Source organism: Embiotoca jacksoni, unplaced genomic scaffold (assembly GCF_022577435.1).
Source record: "Embiotoca jacksoni isolate LCO1_2020_lvr unplaced genomic scaffold, fEmbJac1.0.p SCAF_6, whole genome shotgun sequence".
NCBI lineage: Eukaryota > Metazoa > Chordata > Actinopteri > Embiotocidae > Embiotoca > Embiotoca jacksoni.
The window spans coordinates 11,797,587-11,812,144 of NW_027185414.1; the positions used below are offsets into that span (position 1 = coordinate 11,797,587).

A 14,558-nucleotide genomic window follows, 5' to 3' on the forward strand; every position below is an offset into this window, starting at 1 on the left:
ATGGAGATCCAATTCTGCAGTCATGTTCATGGCTGAGAAGTTAGTGAGGGGTGATGTTCTTGTGGATGTATCAGCACCATCAAATTAAGCACATGGCTGGCTACAGCCTCCTCAGGAGAACAGTTGTATGTGGATAAATAAATATGGATCAATATATTTAGGTGTCTTGGATAAATGATTGGAAATGACCTGCAATACTCGGTGTAGGATAACATCCTAACAACCTGATTTTCAATGCAAAAGTTTTACATCTAAGAGAGCACACATTTTCACGGATGTGACATATTTGTGTTGTGTACTTCTGTGTTTGGACATTTAGTTCCCACAAAATCTGCTTTAATGAGATGATGAGGAGGCTGCATTGTCCTCAGTGCTCTTCACGAGCATACAGCCGACAACACAATGCTTACTTGAGCTCATCTGATTAGTTTTTTCTGTTCTGTTTGGTCCATAATTATGAATCACTCTTTATGTAAAATAACCCCAAATGACCTTAACTCACAGATGGTTGGAATAATTTCAATTGTAAACAAGAGAGTCATCCAATATTGAGTATTCAACGTGATTATGTTACTGAATACAACTGCAAACGGCTAATTTGAACCGTCCCAAGCCTGAGGTTAGAGCTAAACAAGGTTGTAAACTACTGATTAAAAACAATACAAACACATCACAGCATTGTGCACACACCTCACATTACTGTCTGTTTTTTCATTATTAGGTTGCAATAACCTAAAAATATCCTGATGATATGAATTTGAATTTGTTGTGATAATAACCCACTTGCTGTCTTTCAGCACTGGAAACTGTCTATATTATGATTTTTTTTTTTAAACAGCCTCATACATTGAATGTATGCAGAATGAATACCATCATGCACTCACCACATGATGCTATTTATTATAAGATGTTAAATGTGTGTAGTTTTCAGTGAAATTTACCTCTTAAAGCAATGGTAAATTCCCATAGCTTGCCTAAAAGTTCTCTCAATAATGCAAATTTGGGGACAGTTTGGTGACCCAACTGTGACCCAACATTCTGGAAAATATGCTCATTCTCTATTTTTGCAGAGTCAAATGTTAAGATCGTTAAAAGTTTCCGTAGGCTGTAAAATTTGTGAAGCCCCCGGACGAAAATGTTTGATTTGTTATACTGGCGAGCACACAATAGCTGGATAGCACTGGAGCTAATCCAGCAAACATGACATGACGTTGGATGACTGAGAAAAGAGCAAAAAAACAACAACCAGACAACAACATTTTAATGGATTTTCTTCAAGCTGGAGCAAAAAAGCCTCTGTAAAGTGTGAGATTATCTGGATAGTAGCAATACTTGTGAACACTTTATCTTCTAAAATACCCACTAATTCCTTCCAATGTTTTCCTCAGACATCAGTCTAAATGAGCAAACCCATTGTGCAACAGGCATTTTTTTTTTTTTTTAAACGTGCCAGCTTGGCAGAGACACCACTGTACGGTCATGTAAGTGTGACTAATGACTTGGCTCGGACACATGATTCCTTTCAGTCTCTCTTCTTTCTGTTGCTCTTTTCCCTTCTTCTGCCATCCTTGAGTCAGTGCTTCAGTTTCGGCATTAGATTTGGTTGTGCGCCTCACCTTATTAAAACAAAGCAGGCACCATGTTTGCACAGAGGACAGCATGGTCAGCTGAGTGTGAGTAACTTGCCTCTGATGCATGACTTCATACAATCCAAATAATGAGTCAATTAGAGTAAATTATACATGTTTAAGGCCCACTGCAATTAGTTCACCTCTGTTTTTCTGTCTGACTGGAGTGTCTGTCTCTCCTCTTTCCTGTCGCCTCCTCCTCCCCTCCATTTTCACCTTCCTCCATCATTCTGTCTCTAATCATTCTGCTGCTGCTGTCGCTTCATCCTCCTTTCTTTTCTCTCCTCTTCCTATCTCTTTTTGTCTTCCTCTCACCCCTACCCCTCCCTTTCTCCCTGTCCTACTTCTCAGGGTCTCATGGTGAAGCTTTGTCAAATTAACCATGCTCGCGTTTAATTGGAACAGCGTACACAAACACACAGATTGACTTACTGAATACCCCCTTACATGTAGACACACTGTGCTGTGCAACCCCATAGACACACACACACACACACACACACACACACACACACACACACACACACACACACACACAAACATTTGGACACACATTACATACCCAGCAAGTTAACATGCTCCAGTTATACAAATACACATAACACACGGCGTGCACCAGGGTTAGATTCTGTGGAGTTCGGCCAGGTTGTTCTGCAGCTGCTGTGTTGCTGCCCCTTCTGTGGAGCTAAGGCATGTTGGCTACAGTCATAGTTGATTTTGGCCTAGTTATACCATGAGCTGCCTGTAGCTGCTCCCTGTCATCTAAGAACGGGCAACAACAGATGCACATTGGAGGCAAACTGCTTGCCAGAAGTCTAAATACCAGACAGTCACTTTAACATATTTTCAGGTTTATACCAAGGTTAGGGAGATTTAGAAAACCAAACATGCCATACATATCTTTGGCATTTTGCCTTGCTGATACTTTTAGTCGGTATTTGGTGTATTCTCACTGTAGGAATTATATAAAAGTAGCTCTATCTGATGGATATCAAAGATTCATCCAAGAGGCTACAAGATGATTAACTGCCTAAAATTAATGCAAGTGAAGAACTTGTTTTTTCTTTGCTTTATCTTGTGGAATACTGGGTAGTTTTACCTTATCAAGAAAGTAAGAATTATTTAATGACTCTCTTACTAATAGATGCATGATTGGCCTGTTTTAAGAGGTCTCAACCCAAAATGGTTGGTAGGTCAATGTCCTACATCATATATTGGCCCAAATACAGCTATGACTATACAAGTTTTCTGCGGTTTTCTCGCTTTTCTTTGATTGGTTGATCGAGCAACTTGGTTGTTTCTGGGCAAATGGTTTGTTTTTGTTATTCTTATTATAAATCTAATATAATTAACAACAATTTTCTCTGTTTTTTTTCTCTGTGTTCCAGTCCTGCCAAGCCATACATGTGGCACCCCCGGCCTCATTCCAAATGGAGTCATTCATGGCTCGCGGTACAACATGGGGGATAAGATCCGGTACAGCTGTGAATCAGGTTTTGTACTAGAAGGACACAGCATCCTCACATGCATTGTTTCACCTGGCAGTGGAGCACAGTGGGACTTCCCATCTCCATTTTGTAGAGGTAAGATGAATAAATATATTTTCATTTTAGTTTAATTGATTTGAGCTGTATTTTATACAAATGCTAAATGACACTAAAATAAACATCAGGAAAAAAATTATAATAATAATATTGCTAAGGTCATGAGAATTGAAAGAACTTAACACGAGATCATGAGCCGTAAGATGGAAAGCCCTGGTGTATTGATTATTTTTAACGCGCAGACAGGTCTGACTCAAATTACCCATCAAACTACTGCGTGCACCAGATGGAGCTCAAAGTTCTTGAGCAAAGCCCTTCCAATGGTTCATTGGTCTACAGACAAGAACAGATTTGTCCAAGTTTCCACCATTAGAGCCAGTACAGTCTGTAAAAATACAGACAAAGTACCAATGACATTTTTTTATACTGAAGTGATTCATGTTAAATACTCAATTCAGTATTAATTTAGTTGGAAAGAGTTGTTGAGTTTTCCTTAACCTGTACCTTTATCAGAAAAGAATAAACAAATATTTTGCTAAACCCATTTTGAAAAATATTAAATGGTTTTTTTTGTTTTTTTCAATCAAAGCCATCCCCAGAAAGTAAGCACCGAAATCAGTGTATAATGTTTTTTGAAAAATAGTTATGTACGTTGAAGGCTTCTTTTCCTTCTCCTTCTCATTTGCCATCCTTTTCCCTCTGTTTCTAATCAGCGGAGGGAGCTTGTGGCGGTACGTTACGGGGCACCGCAGGTTCAATAACCAGCCCTGGATATCCTGCAGAGTATGACAACAACCTGGACTGTACATGGTCCATCCTTGCTGAACCAGGGGACACTATAGCTCTTGTCTTCAACGACTTCTTATTAGAGGACAAATATGACTTTCTAGAAATCAGCGGGACAGAAGCACCAAGCATATGGTAAGACACATCTCACACACGGACTCCAATGTTGAGTAAAAAAGTAGTGTTTGTTGGAAGACACAGGAGTCTTTGTGAAAATCAGCAGGACTGAGGCACCATGTGCTGAGTGATATATGAATACATAATGAGCGCAGGTACACACACACACACACACACACACACACACACACACACACAAACAACAGGTTCTCAAATCTGAAGAATGAGCAAGAATATACCACACACACAAAACAAAGTGAACATCCTCCACTTTTTTTGTGAATTACGGACACAAGATGCTCCTTTCCAAGAATTAATAGGTCCCATTGTTTTGTCAGCTTGTTCACATTAAGGAAAACAGTTGTCATTTTCACTGCAATTTTCTCTTACATGCATAATTTTAAGAGGGACATTTAATATTAAAAGAGGAGTAATTATGTTGTTGGGGAGGACAGATAGAACTGCTGATTGATTGCTGCACAGTCCTGTTGATTCTCCCAATTTATTCAAATCCCACAGGGAAACTGATGAATTGTTGCGTTTTCACTCCCATTTTCTGTGGTCATGTTTGAAATTTGGCACTTTGTTGTGCCAGAACACACTCTGCTTTTTAAATTTAGAGCGCTGTTGGAGTTCACGTTAGTTTGTTCAGAATATCACACATTTCCAATGAAGCCTTAGGTGTGTTTTTGCAGTGGTGAAGGCAGCCCAATGGTTAAGCATGCAGGATTGTCACTATTTCAAGTTACTGCTGGGAAAATCTAGAGAGAGGAAAGTGAAAAAGTCGTTTGGCCTCCCTCAGTAATAACAAAGATAACGGAGATGCTTGTCGCCGAGGTTTGCTCAGAAATCGACATTAGTAGACTGGGAAGATGACTGCAGGCTTTCACTATGTGTCATATATTTGGGAAGCAGCATGTGGCTGAAACAGAAAATACATATTCAGAAACCTTTACTTGATAAATTACACAAAATTTAGGAAATTTAAAAAATGCCGTCATTTCATGCTTTTCTACACTACACTTTGTTACACCACATTTTGCATCTACTGGTTAAGGAGGAGCAATTATTTTAACTGAAAGGAATTTGACATTAGTCTCTTTTATGAGAGCACCAATTAAATATTTTTCTAAACATCTGTGATCGTTTTTTTGCTGTCACGTGAAAAGTTTATTATTCAAATTCAGAGAATAATTTGCATCATGGTCTATGTGATCCTTTGTTGGAAAAGATATGTTATGACTTAAACTCTTCAGCCTAATTTATCACTGCTGAATTATCCCAAAGGATTTTTAGATCTTTAAAAGGTGACATTAAGTTTGCAATTAAAAAACAAAAATGTGTATGTAACCAGCTATGTTTGTATGCAGTGGACATATTTGAGACAATGTTGTGTAACTACAGTAACACAAATTTGCAATATTAATTTTTATTAATATTCTCCAACTGATAATTTGAATTTCTAAAATGCATTTATACATCAGTCCCTGTTTTCATGTTCTGGTGACTGCAATTGATGTCTTCCATGTGTAGAAAATGGTTCATGATTGTGGTGCAACCTGCAAAGAAATAGAATGAATAGGTCAACAGATAAATAAGTGGAGTGAAGGAGGCACAGAAAATAGCACTAGATGGAAACAAAAGGAATGGAGAATAATTGCGCGTTTAGTCCTGTCACCAGCCGAGCGGTACACATCAACCATTGGCATTCACATGATACGATTTGGGTGTATTTGTGTGTGTCTGTGGGTGTGTGTCTGTGTCAGGTCTTAAGTGGCCCTCTGACAGGGTGAGCTGTTGATCGTTTCTCTAGGCTCTGACAGATTACACACACTCAAGTAGGCACACACATACACACAAAGCCTGACTCTGACAGTATAACATTCAAGGACCACTGTCAACCCACCCTCTGCAATGCAGGGGGAAGAAAGGGAGTGTACTACAGGGTATACCCAATGTGTTTTCACATGGGAAATGGGGACTGCAGCAACTGTAACCTTTTCACATGACCATTCTGCAACATCTTGAAGTATTTTGCTATTTAGCCTACTTAATAAAAAAGCAGTTTAACAGTTATGCACCATAGAAGAAGATAATTTGACAGTTATTTTGATGATCAACCACAGTAGCCGGTAATATTATGCTCCACAACCAAAATAGTTTGTACTACAAAGGCATAAAATCTGTTGAAATGTATTGCTACACATACATACATGGAAATGAAAATACATTTTTAATGTTATTATATAGGTTACAGTGCCAATGCAGAAACAAAACAAAGAGAGATAGGAATATACAACAAAGCTCCTAATCTGAAATCAAAGCAGGGGATGATGCAGTTATATCTCTTAAATGTTTTATATTTAAATCCACCAATGGACGCCTAAAACTATATATTGTAAAACTAAAATTGAATGGGCTTCGACGATGTAGAATCTAATGCAATCCTAAATACTTTTCTCCTGAGGTGGGATTACGCGATGACTGACATTTTCACTGAGGCATGTGGGCAGGTCATTGTGAAAATGACTGACACCTGACAGGACCACTGTGACGGGTTCTTCCTGTTTACGGAGAGCTTTTTCTGATTGGCTGTCCCAAAAGCAATTTCCTGTTTCATGTTCCTGTCTGCTAGCTGGCAGGATGAATGTCAGGTTGACTAGCTGTCACTAATACGCACATACCCACAAACACTACTTGACACACACACATACACACACACACACACGCACATGCACAGACATACACATATATTATATATACAACATTATATATATGTATATATATATGTATATGTATATATATATATATCTGAAATCAAAGCAGGGGATGATGCAGTTATATCTCTTAAATGTTTTAAATTTAAATCCACCAATGGACGCCTAAAACTATATATTGTAAAACTAAAATTGAATGGGCTTCGACGATGTAGAATCTAATGCAATCCTAAATACTTTTCTCCTGAGGTGGGATTACGCGATGACGCGATATATATATATATATATATATATATATATGTATATATATATGCATATATATATATATATATATATATATATGCATATATATATATACACACACACATATGTCGGGACTTTTTTTTAGACAACTTTTTTTCAGTTTCTCAGACTAGAGGAATGGCCGCAACATTTCATGCCATTTCTTTTATTTTTCTTCTTGAAAAAGAAATTTCCTTTTTGCAGACATATTTTTAATTTATGTTTTTGGACCACTAAACTGTCATAACATTTTGTACAACCTTACTCTAATTCAAAAGATTGTATCCTGGATAGTATAATGAGTGTTCCCAGTTTTCAAGCAACTAAACTGCTAGACTAAAATGTTTTGAAAACTGCCTGCTGAGTGAGGTCAGACTGTCAAAAGAGTGCCCTAGGCTGCGCAGAGGATGAGAGGGGGAATGAAGGCAGCCAACTAAGGGACAAAATAAGTGACAGAGACAGGGTCAGGAAGACAGAGAGACTTCATAAGACCTGCAGGTATTTGGTTGCTGGTGCCTACTGTAGTCTACTGGCTTTATCATGCTGTGTGGCTTACAGCATGTGCTTCTTTTTATTTCTATATTTAGCAAGTGAAATGTCAACAGTTCACATAGATATATATGTACGCAGTTGAGAAGGTCATCAGTTTCTCTCAGTGTCTGCATATGCTCATCTTTTACAGGAATCAATACGAGAATCCTGATTTATCTTGGAAAAATAATAATTTAGACAGTGAACACAAATTTAGAAGTACTTTTTCAGGTAAAGCAGCTGCTTTCTCCAAGCAGAAGTGGTTGTCTTGTGGAGGAGACATTGATTTTGTATTTGTATATTTCATGCATTTATTCATTTCAAAGCATAATACAAATATGACGTTTTTGACTGTATAATTAAACTATAACAACCGTACCCAGGGAATTGAGTCCAATGCAGGGAAAACACAAGAGAGCAGATAAAGTCTTGTGTGGCAAACAAAACAGGCATGTAGCAGGCAAAATATTAAAATCAGGTCGAGGCAGGAAAGGTTCAAACATGGGGAAGTGACACTGGGAGCAAAGAAAGCTAAACTAAAGAGAGCAACGTGTACAAAGGCAACCTGGCAACTGTGAAGTGGAGAGGCTTAATCAAGTGTACACAACTAACTGATTGGATAACAAGGCACAGGTGAGGACAGAAACTAAAACAAAGACAGTCAATAAAATATACAACAATCCTAAGGGTGAATTACTACAAAATGAAAAACAAACAGAGCCCAAATGAGATGTCACAGAAACAAAAGGGTTCACCAACGATACAAATTTCACAATTAAGCCTTTCTACTGAATACTGCATTGTAAAAGATCAAATATGTGCAGGATATTCAATCAATGAATCAATCAACCAATATTTATAATTAGTTACAAGGGCACTCGCAGAGTTCAGGTCTGCGCCAAAAAGTTTAATGCAGACACTTGCCATTTTTATGTGAGTAAGAGTAGTTTTGGAAGAGTAGGAAGGCATTGTTTACAGTTGTACCTGTTCCTATTCTCCCCCATGAAACCACTGTCCCCGAGTTCTCCATGACTGCTCGCTGTATTATGTTTGAGCGAGTACATGTGTATCCCGGGGGATTTCTGGTACCTTTGAATGTGAATTGTGCTATGGAGTTCTTGTATTTCTAGAATGATCTGTGTTTGTTACTATTTAAATTTACTCCCATCTTCTGGATTTTAAGATGCATGGAATTGAGTCGGCCAAATGCACAATCTCGCAATTTTAATGAAAGTGAAAATTAAGTGGTGGATCCAAATGAATGACTTCCTCCTTGACCCATGCTTCACCCTTCCATCAAGTTTCACAAAAAAAACATCACTTTTCCACCATCCTGTTGACAAACAATGAAACGGTCAAAGAAACTGCAAAGATAATCTCCTTCGTTGAGGTAATAACAGATATGTTTAAAGATACATCAAAAAACACACAACCCATTTTTTAGGCTCTCAATGGAATATAGGCTGTTATCTGTAATATGCAGCTGTTGTCTTCACATCTGAGCAGAAATGTGGGTATTTAGAGTAGGTCTTCCTAGCTCTTAAGCATCTCTCCTGCTTTCTACGACCTAACCGCCACCCTTCACCCCTTTCTCCTTCCTTTATCTCTCTCTCTCTCTCACCACTTTTTCTAATGTTTTCTGCACTCTCAACACTCCCTCTGGCTATCCCTTCTTCTCTCTCTTCCCCTGCCCCCTTTCTGCCCCCTCTCCTCTATTTCAGTCTCTCAAAGTAAAGGCAAACTTCAGTGCTTAAAGGCCAACAGTGTTAATACTATCAATTTTCTTCAACTGAATGAATTCTTACTCTGCCCAAGTGCCTTACTGTATATCCAAGTAACATGGCCAACAACGGTTATTCACATTTTGTTCCTTATTGGTCACTTTATTCACATTGATTTTAACACCATAGCCAATGCTGAAAACTCAAAAATATACTATAATGTAGCATCATTGTGATGGTCAAGGATTTCTAATCAGCAGCGTTTTATTACATTGATTTAAAGAGGCTGATGGAGTCTCAGTTTTTTTTGACAATTAACAAACCCCTTTCATCCTGTCTGTTTAGCCTAAGTGTGATTTATTCCCACTAAATGTATACCAGGGTTACTCCACATAAAGTGATAAAACGATTAGCCACAAATCAGCTTTCTGTTGTTAATCTGAGACACTTGCAAGAGTTCATGTGCCTGTTTGGGTTTCTCTACATATAGCTAACATATGTTGTTATGTGATTCTAAGCCACACAGGATTTAAAAGTAATAACAAACCTATTGTGAACAGCATAGTACAACAGAGAATTTTAATTCAAAGCACCTTTAAAGGTTAAAAAGTAACTTATGCAAATACTAATTTATTCAATCATCGTAAGGATGAATCCTAATTACTATGATGAACCTCTGACTTTTCCTTGTCTTGGCATGTAATGTACTCCGTAAATTTGCACCACACATGCTGTATTATATTCACTTTCCTCTGATTGTTTCTATTAGCTCCTACTCTCTCTCTCTCTCTCTCTCAACACACACACACACACACACACACACACACACACACACACACACACACACACACGCACACACACACACACACACACACACACACACACACACACACACACACACACACAGGTACGCAGTGGCACAATCTCATTCATTTTTAATTACTTTATTGGCTGCAATAGAAACAGTAGAACAAAAGTAATTTCCATTCAATCATCCATTTTCTAGTTGCTTATCCAGGTAATTTTCTAGTCATTTAAACAGGACAAAATTAATTAATTCAGTGGCCACTGACTAACAATGGCAACTCATAATGTCAATTTTTGTGACAACCTCTAACACCTTCGTCTTCAATAGTCACAGTCAAAGCCAGGTGGGAGATGTAGCTCCTGTGGCTTGTCCTGATTCTCCCACAGAGCCCTTCTCGAGACTCTTGTGGGTTGTATTTGCGGGGAGTAACAAACAACCTATGTGATCGTATGGGTTGATGGACTTGTTGTCCCTCTCACTAGACTGGCAAGTCATCCTTACCATTTTCCAGAACTGCCTTAACTTGCTTCTCTTAATCATCACCATTGTCCTGCTGTTCATCAGACTTACCAGCTAGTCTTAAAAGTCCTAAGATTCTTGAACTCCTCTCCACGAGTCATCGGCTCATCTCCATGGCACAAGCAGTCAATTATAGTCTCCATCATGACATCCTCAGTGGTGTTGACTCTTATCCAAAATAAATCACACTTCTTCAGGAGAATCAGAGATGACTGTCTGACAGACCCAGAAGGACAACATCGTCTGCAAACAACAGAAATGACACGGCCATGTCCTTGCTGATTTGCTTTCTGTTTTCAATACAAACAAGAGAAAAGGCAATGCGCCTCTAATAGAATACATTGGGGAATACAGCCATAAGTGTCTCACAAAACCCGTAAACACAGGATTAGCGAAGCGAATCGCTGCGGAAGTAACATTAAATGGTTACAATGAAGATTCATTTTTCGGAAAACCAAGACAGAGCCCACATTGCTCCTCCTACTGTTCAACAATCAGATCGAATTTCTTTTCTGGCATCTTGACTTTGGTAGAGTATCACAGGAAGGTTTAGGCGTGTGATTCCTTGATCCTTTGAACACACCTTCCTGGCTCTGCACTTATCTGTAAATTAAAATAGCATCACAACTGGACTGCAACATCTCTGGATGAACCTTGTCCATCTTCGCTGCCTCTCCATGACGGATTCTGTGACATCTGCCAAAGAAATAGGCTCAGACTTTTCCACCCTCTTTCTTACCCAAATTTCATCTTTCTTCCTATTTGCTCTCCCCTCATGTTCCTCTGTTACATCTCATTTCACTCCTCCCTTTCAATCCTGTGCTTCCTGACCCTCTCCTGCCCGCTTCCTGTTTCACTCCCCCCTGTTTGCTGCTCCCCTGCTCCCCTCTCTGTAACCGCCAGTCCTCTCTGACTCTCATCTCCACATTGAAACACCTCTCTTGTCCTGTTAGTACATTTACATTTTAAATTATGTTTACTGGCTGCGTGATTGTCCGTGCGCGTGTGTTTCTGTGTGAATGCGTGGGTGTGTTATGAGATTAAAAGTAGCGGTGTACCCGAGTTTTGCACTACGCACTTGGAATAAACAGCTATTTGTTGTGTATAATGTGCTTTAACTTTTCTGACTTGTATCCAATCATTTAGTTTTTGCAGTGCTTATTTGTCATTTTGCAGATGCTCGCATCCACAGGGACTAGCAATAAGTGCAACAGTGGAATAAAGTTATAAATCATGTTTTGCCAGCAATTCATGCAGCCAACCGCGAGCGTAGGGGCCAAAACAACAGTGTCCCTATGGTAGAAAGTTATGTCTGTGTCTTTGTGCTCATGTATCACCAAAACGCAAGTGGTCTAATAATAGAGAAGTGCTCCAGTAGGCACACAGATCTCCCTCTCCTGCTTTTGGTTTCTTTGTTCCCATCGCCTCTCTGTTTTGTGTCCTGGCCTCTCTTCTTCTGTTGTCTACTTCTCTCAGCTCTGTCAAACTTCTCTCCTTTTGTCGTTTCTCCTCTCCTCTCCTCTCCTCTGCTTTCATCTCCTCTCTTTTTATAGTTGTGCAACCTCTACTTTCTGTCTTTTCTTTGAAACTTTGCTCTTTGTTTTCATCCTCATGAGTTTTAAGTGATTTTTTTTCTCTCTCTCCTTTGTCCTTCCTTCTCTGTCTCTCCTCACTTTTTTCCATAACTCTGCTCCTTCCAGCTTCACTTTCTTTCTCGTTTATCTCTATTCTTTGCAATCTGGTATTTGTAATGCTCAACCTCATTTAGGCTTATCTCCTTGTCTCTTCTTTTATCACTTTTGACCTCACCTCCTCAGCTAGTCTAACCTCTCTCTTCCTGTTCACGTAAGTGAATTTCCTGCACTCTCCTCTTGTCCTGAGACCTTCATCCATCAGCCCTTATTTTTCTCTGCATGGTTTTATGTGGGTTTTTCTTTCCCCTTTGCTTTTGTCTATCTCTTCCTCTACTTTCCTCTTCATTCCTCTCGGCAACCTCTCCATCTCCATAGCTACCTAACTTCTGTGGTGCAGCCTCCGGTTCATTTTCACCAAATGTACGTGTCTTCTTCCAAACTTTAATCACTCTCTCCTCTCTTCTCTTTTAATTTGCTCCTTCTTCGTTTGTATGCTTCTTTTCAGCTCAGTCTCATCCCTCTTTTTTCTTCCTCTCTGACCTCTTGTCTCTCCCTCACTACAGTGACAGGCAGCTGCCCAGAGGACATGAATAATGGAAGAGATGCACCATATCTTGCACTTTTTAGGTTTATCTTTTCATATTGCCTAACCTTTTTGTTCTTTCCAAATAATTACTTTATCTATTTCATTTAGTTGAACATAGTCTCAAATTAATATGTTAACACATTTTTGTAATATCTATATTAATTGTTAGCATTCAACCTCTGGCCCCAGTAGTTTATTGTAAATTATTTGGTAATTATTAGAAAACTATCACAGTTAGGATCAGAATCTCATAATTACAACTGTTAACCGTGAATAGCTAATTTGGCATGTTTGTTTCCAAAATACAAATAAATATTGACTATATTAATTGATATGTGCTACATTTGCAGCACAGTGTACCTCACTGTATGCATGTACTTAACAGGAATGCAAATGTTCAAAGCTTGCCAGAGAATCTTCTGGTCTTTGAGATTTCCTCAAAACCAAAGTAGTACATGTGAAAGTTGTCAGTACAGCCAGTGGTACACATCAGAGAGAAATGGCACACTTTATTATTTTCAAAATATAAACAAATATAAAATAAGGCTCATGTTGCTGCACAGTGTAAGTCACTGTATCCATGACAACATTATACTGAATGTTCTGTTGTAAAAGTTTTTTATCTGTTCACACAAGTGAAGCTGTGACATATTTCAAAATACTTTGTTGAAAAAAGTTCACTTATATTTATGTTCAAGCTCATATTTATTACATTCAATTTGCTATCACCATCACCCCAGTGTATTTGCCTCAACTTAGAAACTGGAACACACAAAGTCAGTAACTTCTTGGTCACTAAAATCAGACAGTTTAAATATCAAAATCTAATTTAGTCCCTGGCCCTTTTTTTTTTCATATTCTATTTCTGACTGGAGCATAAAATCCACAGGATGAAAAACAAACTGTTTTAGATTTTTAATTTTTTTTGGAATTCATAGATGGATAATAAAATAACTAATCATTTTTTAATTTTCTGATTTTGGATTCTGATATGAAATGAGCAGATGATACATCGATTTATCTAGATTCTCAGGAATTTGTAGTACTAGTAATGTGTTGAGCACATAATTTACATACGCTGCTACTCCTGCCAAGATTTGAACATTTCCGTCGCACCACGTACTGCTATGTAGTCCCTCCAGGATTTTGCAGATTTTTTTGGGTGATTGTTGCAATAAAAATGCTTAATTTTGTGGTGGATTTTCTCAAAAATTGCAATGTAATTTGTGAAGTTTTAATTATTATTTTTTTTTACTTTAATATAGAATGCAAATGCTAATGTTAGATGCAGTTTACTTAATATAAATTCAACAAAGACTGTATGCACAACAATAAAGTATATAGTTTATAAAACTAATTTAATATACAGTATTCCTCATTCTAACAAGAAGGCAACATTTTTCTCACTTCTGTTTTTTCCGCTTGTTCAGGTGTTCTCCAGTGCACGGCGTTTGTTTTGCTGATAACAGGAAAAGGAAAAAGAGCCTTGCTGATTCTAAATGAGGACTAGTTTTTGTGAATAATTTTTGTGCAATTTGTGTTGCTTTGTTTGTGCCTGTAGGAAAATAAATCAGATTCGATTGCACATGCAGGTCACATGCAGCGTCAGGTGCAAAACCCTGGTTGTGTCCGAAATTACCCCCTTCAGTATTTGCTGCAATATATAGTCCACTATATTACCTGTC

General features: G+C 38.3%; 1 protein-coding gene across 1 annotated transcript in view; it reads left to right on the top strand.

Annotated features, from left to right (window-relative positions):
• Positions 1 to 14,558, top strand: part of csmd1a (CUB and Sushi multiple domains 1a) — a 389,897-nt gene that overhangs the window by 195,385 nt on the left and 179,954 nt on the right. Inside the window, exons 4-5 of the mRNA XM_069173376.1 lie at positions 3,017 to 3,211; positions 3,886 to 4,093. Coding sequence (XP_069029477.1) covers positions 3,017 to 3,211; positions 3,886 to 4,093 — 403 coding nt within the window. The remainder of the gene's footprint in view (positions 1 to 3,016; positions 3,212 to 3,885; positions 4,094 to 14,558) is intronic.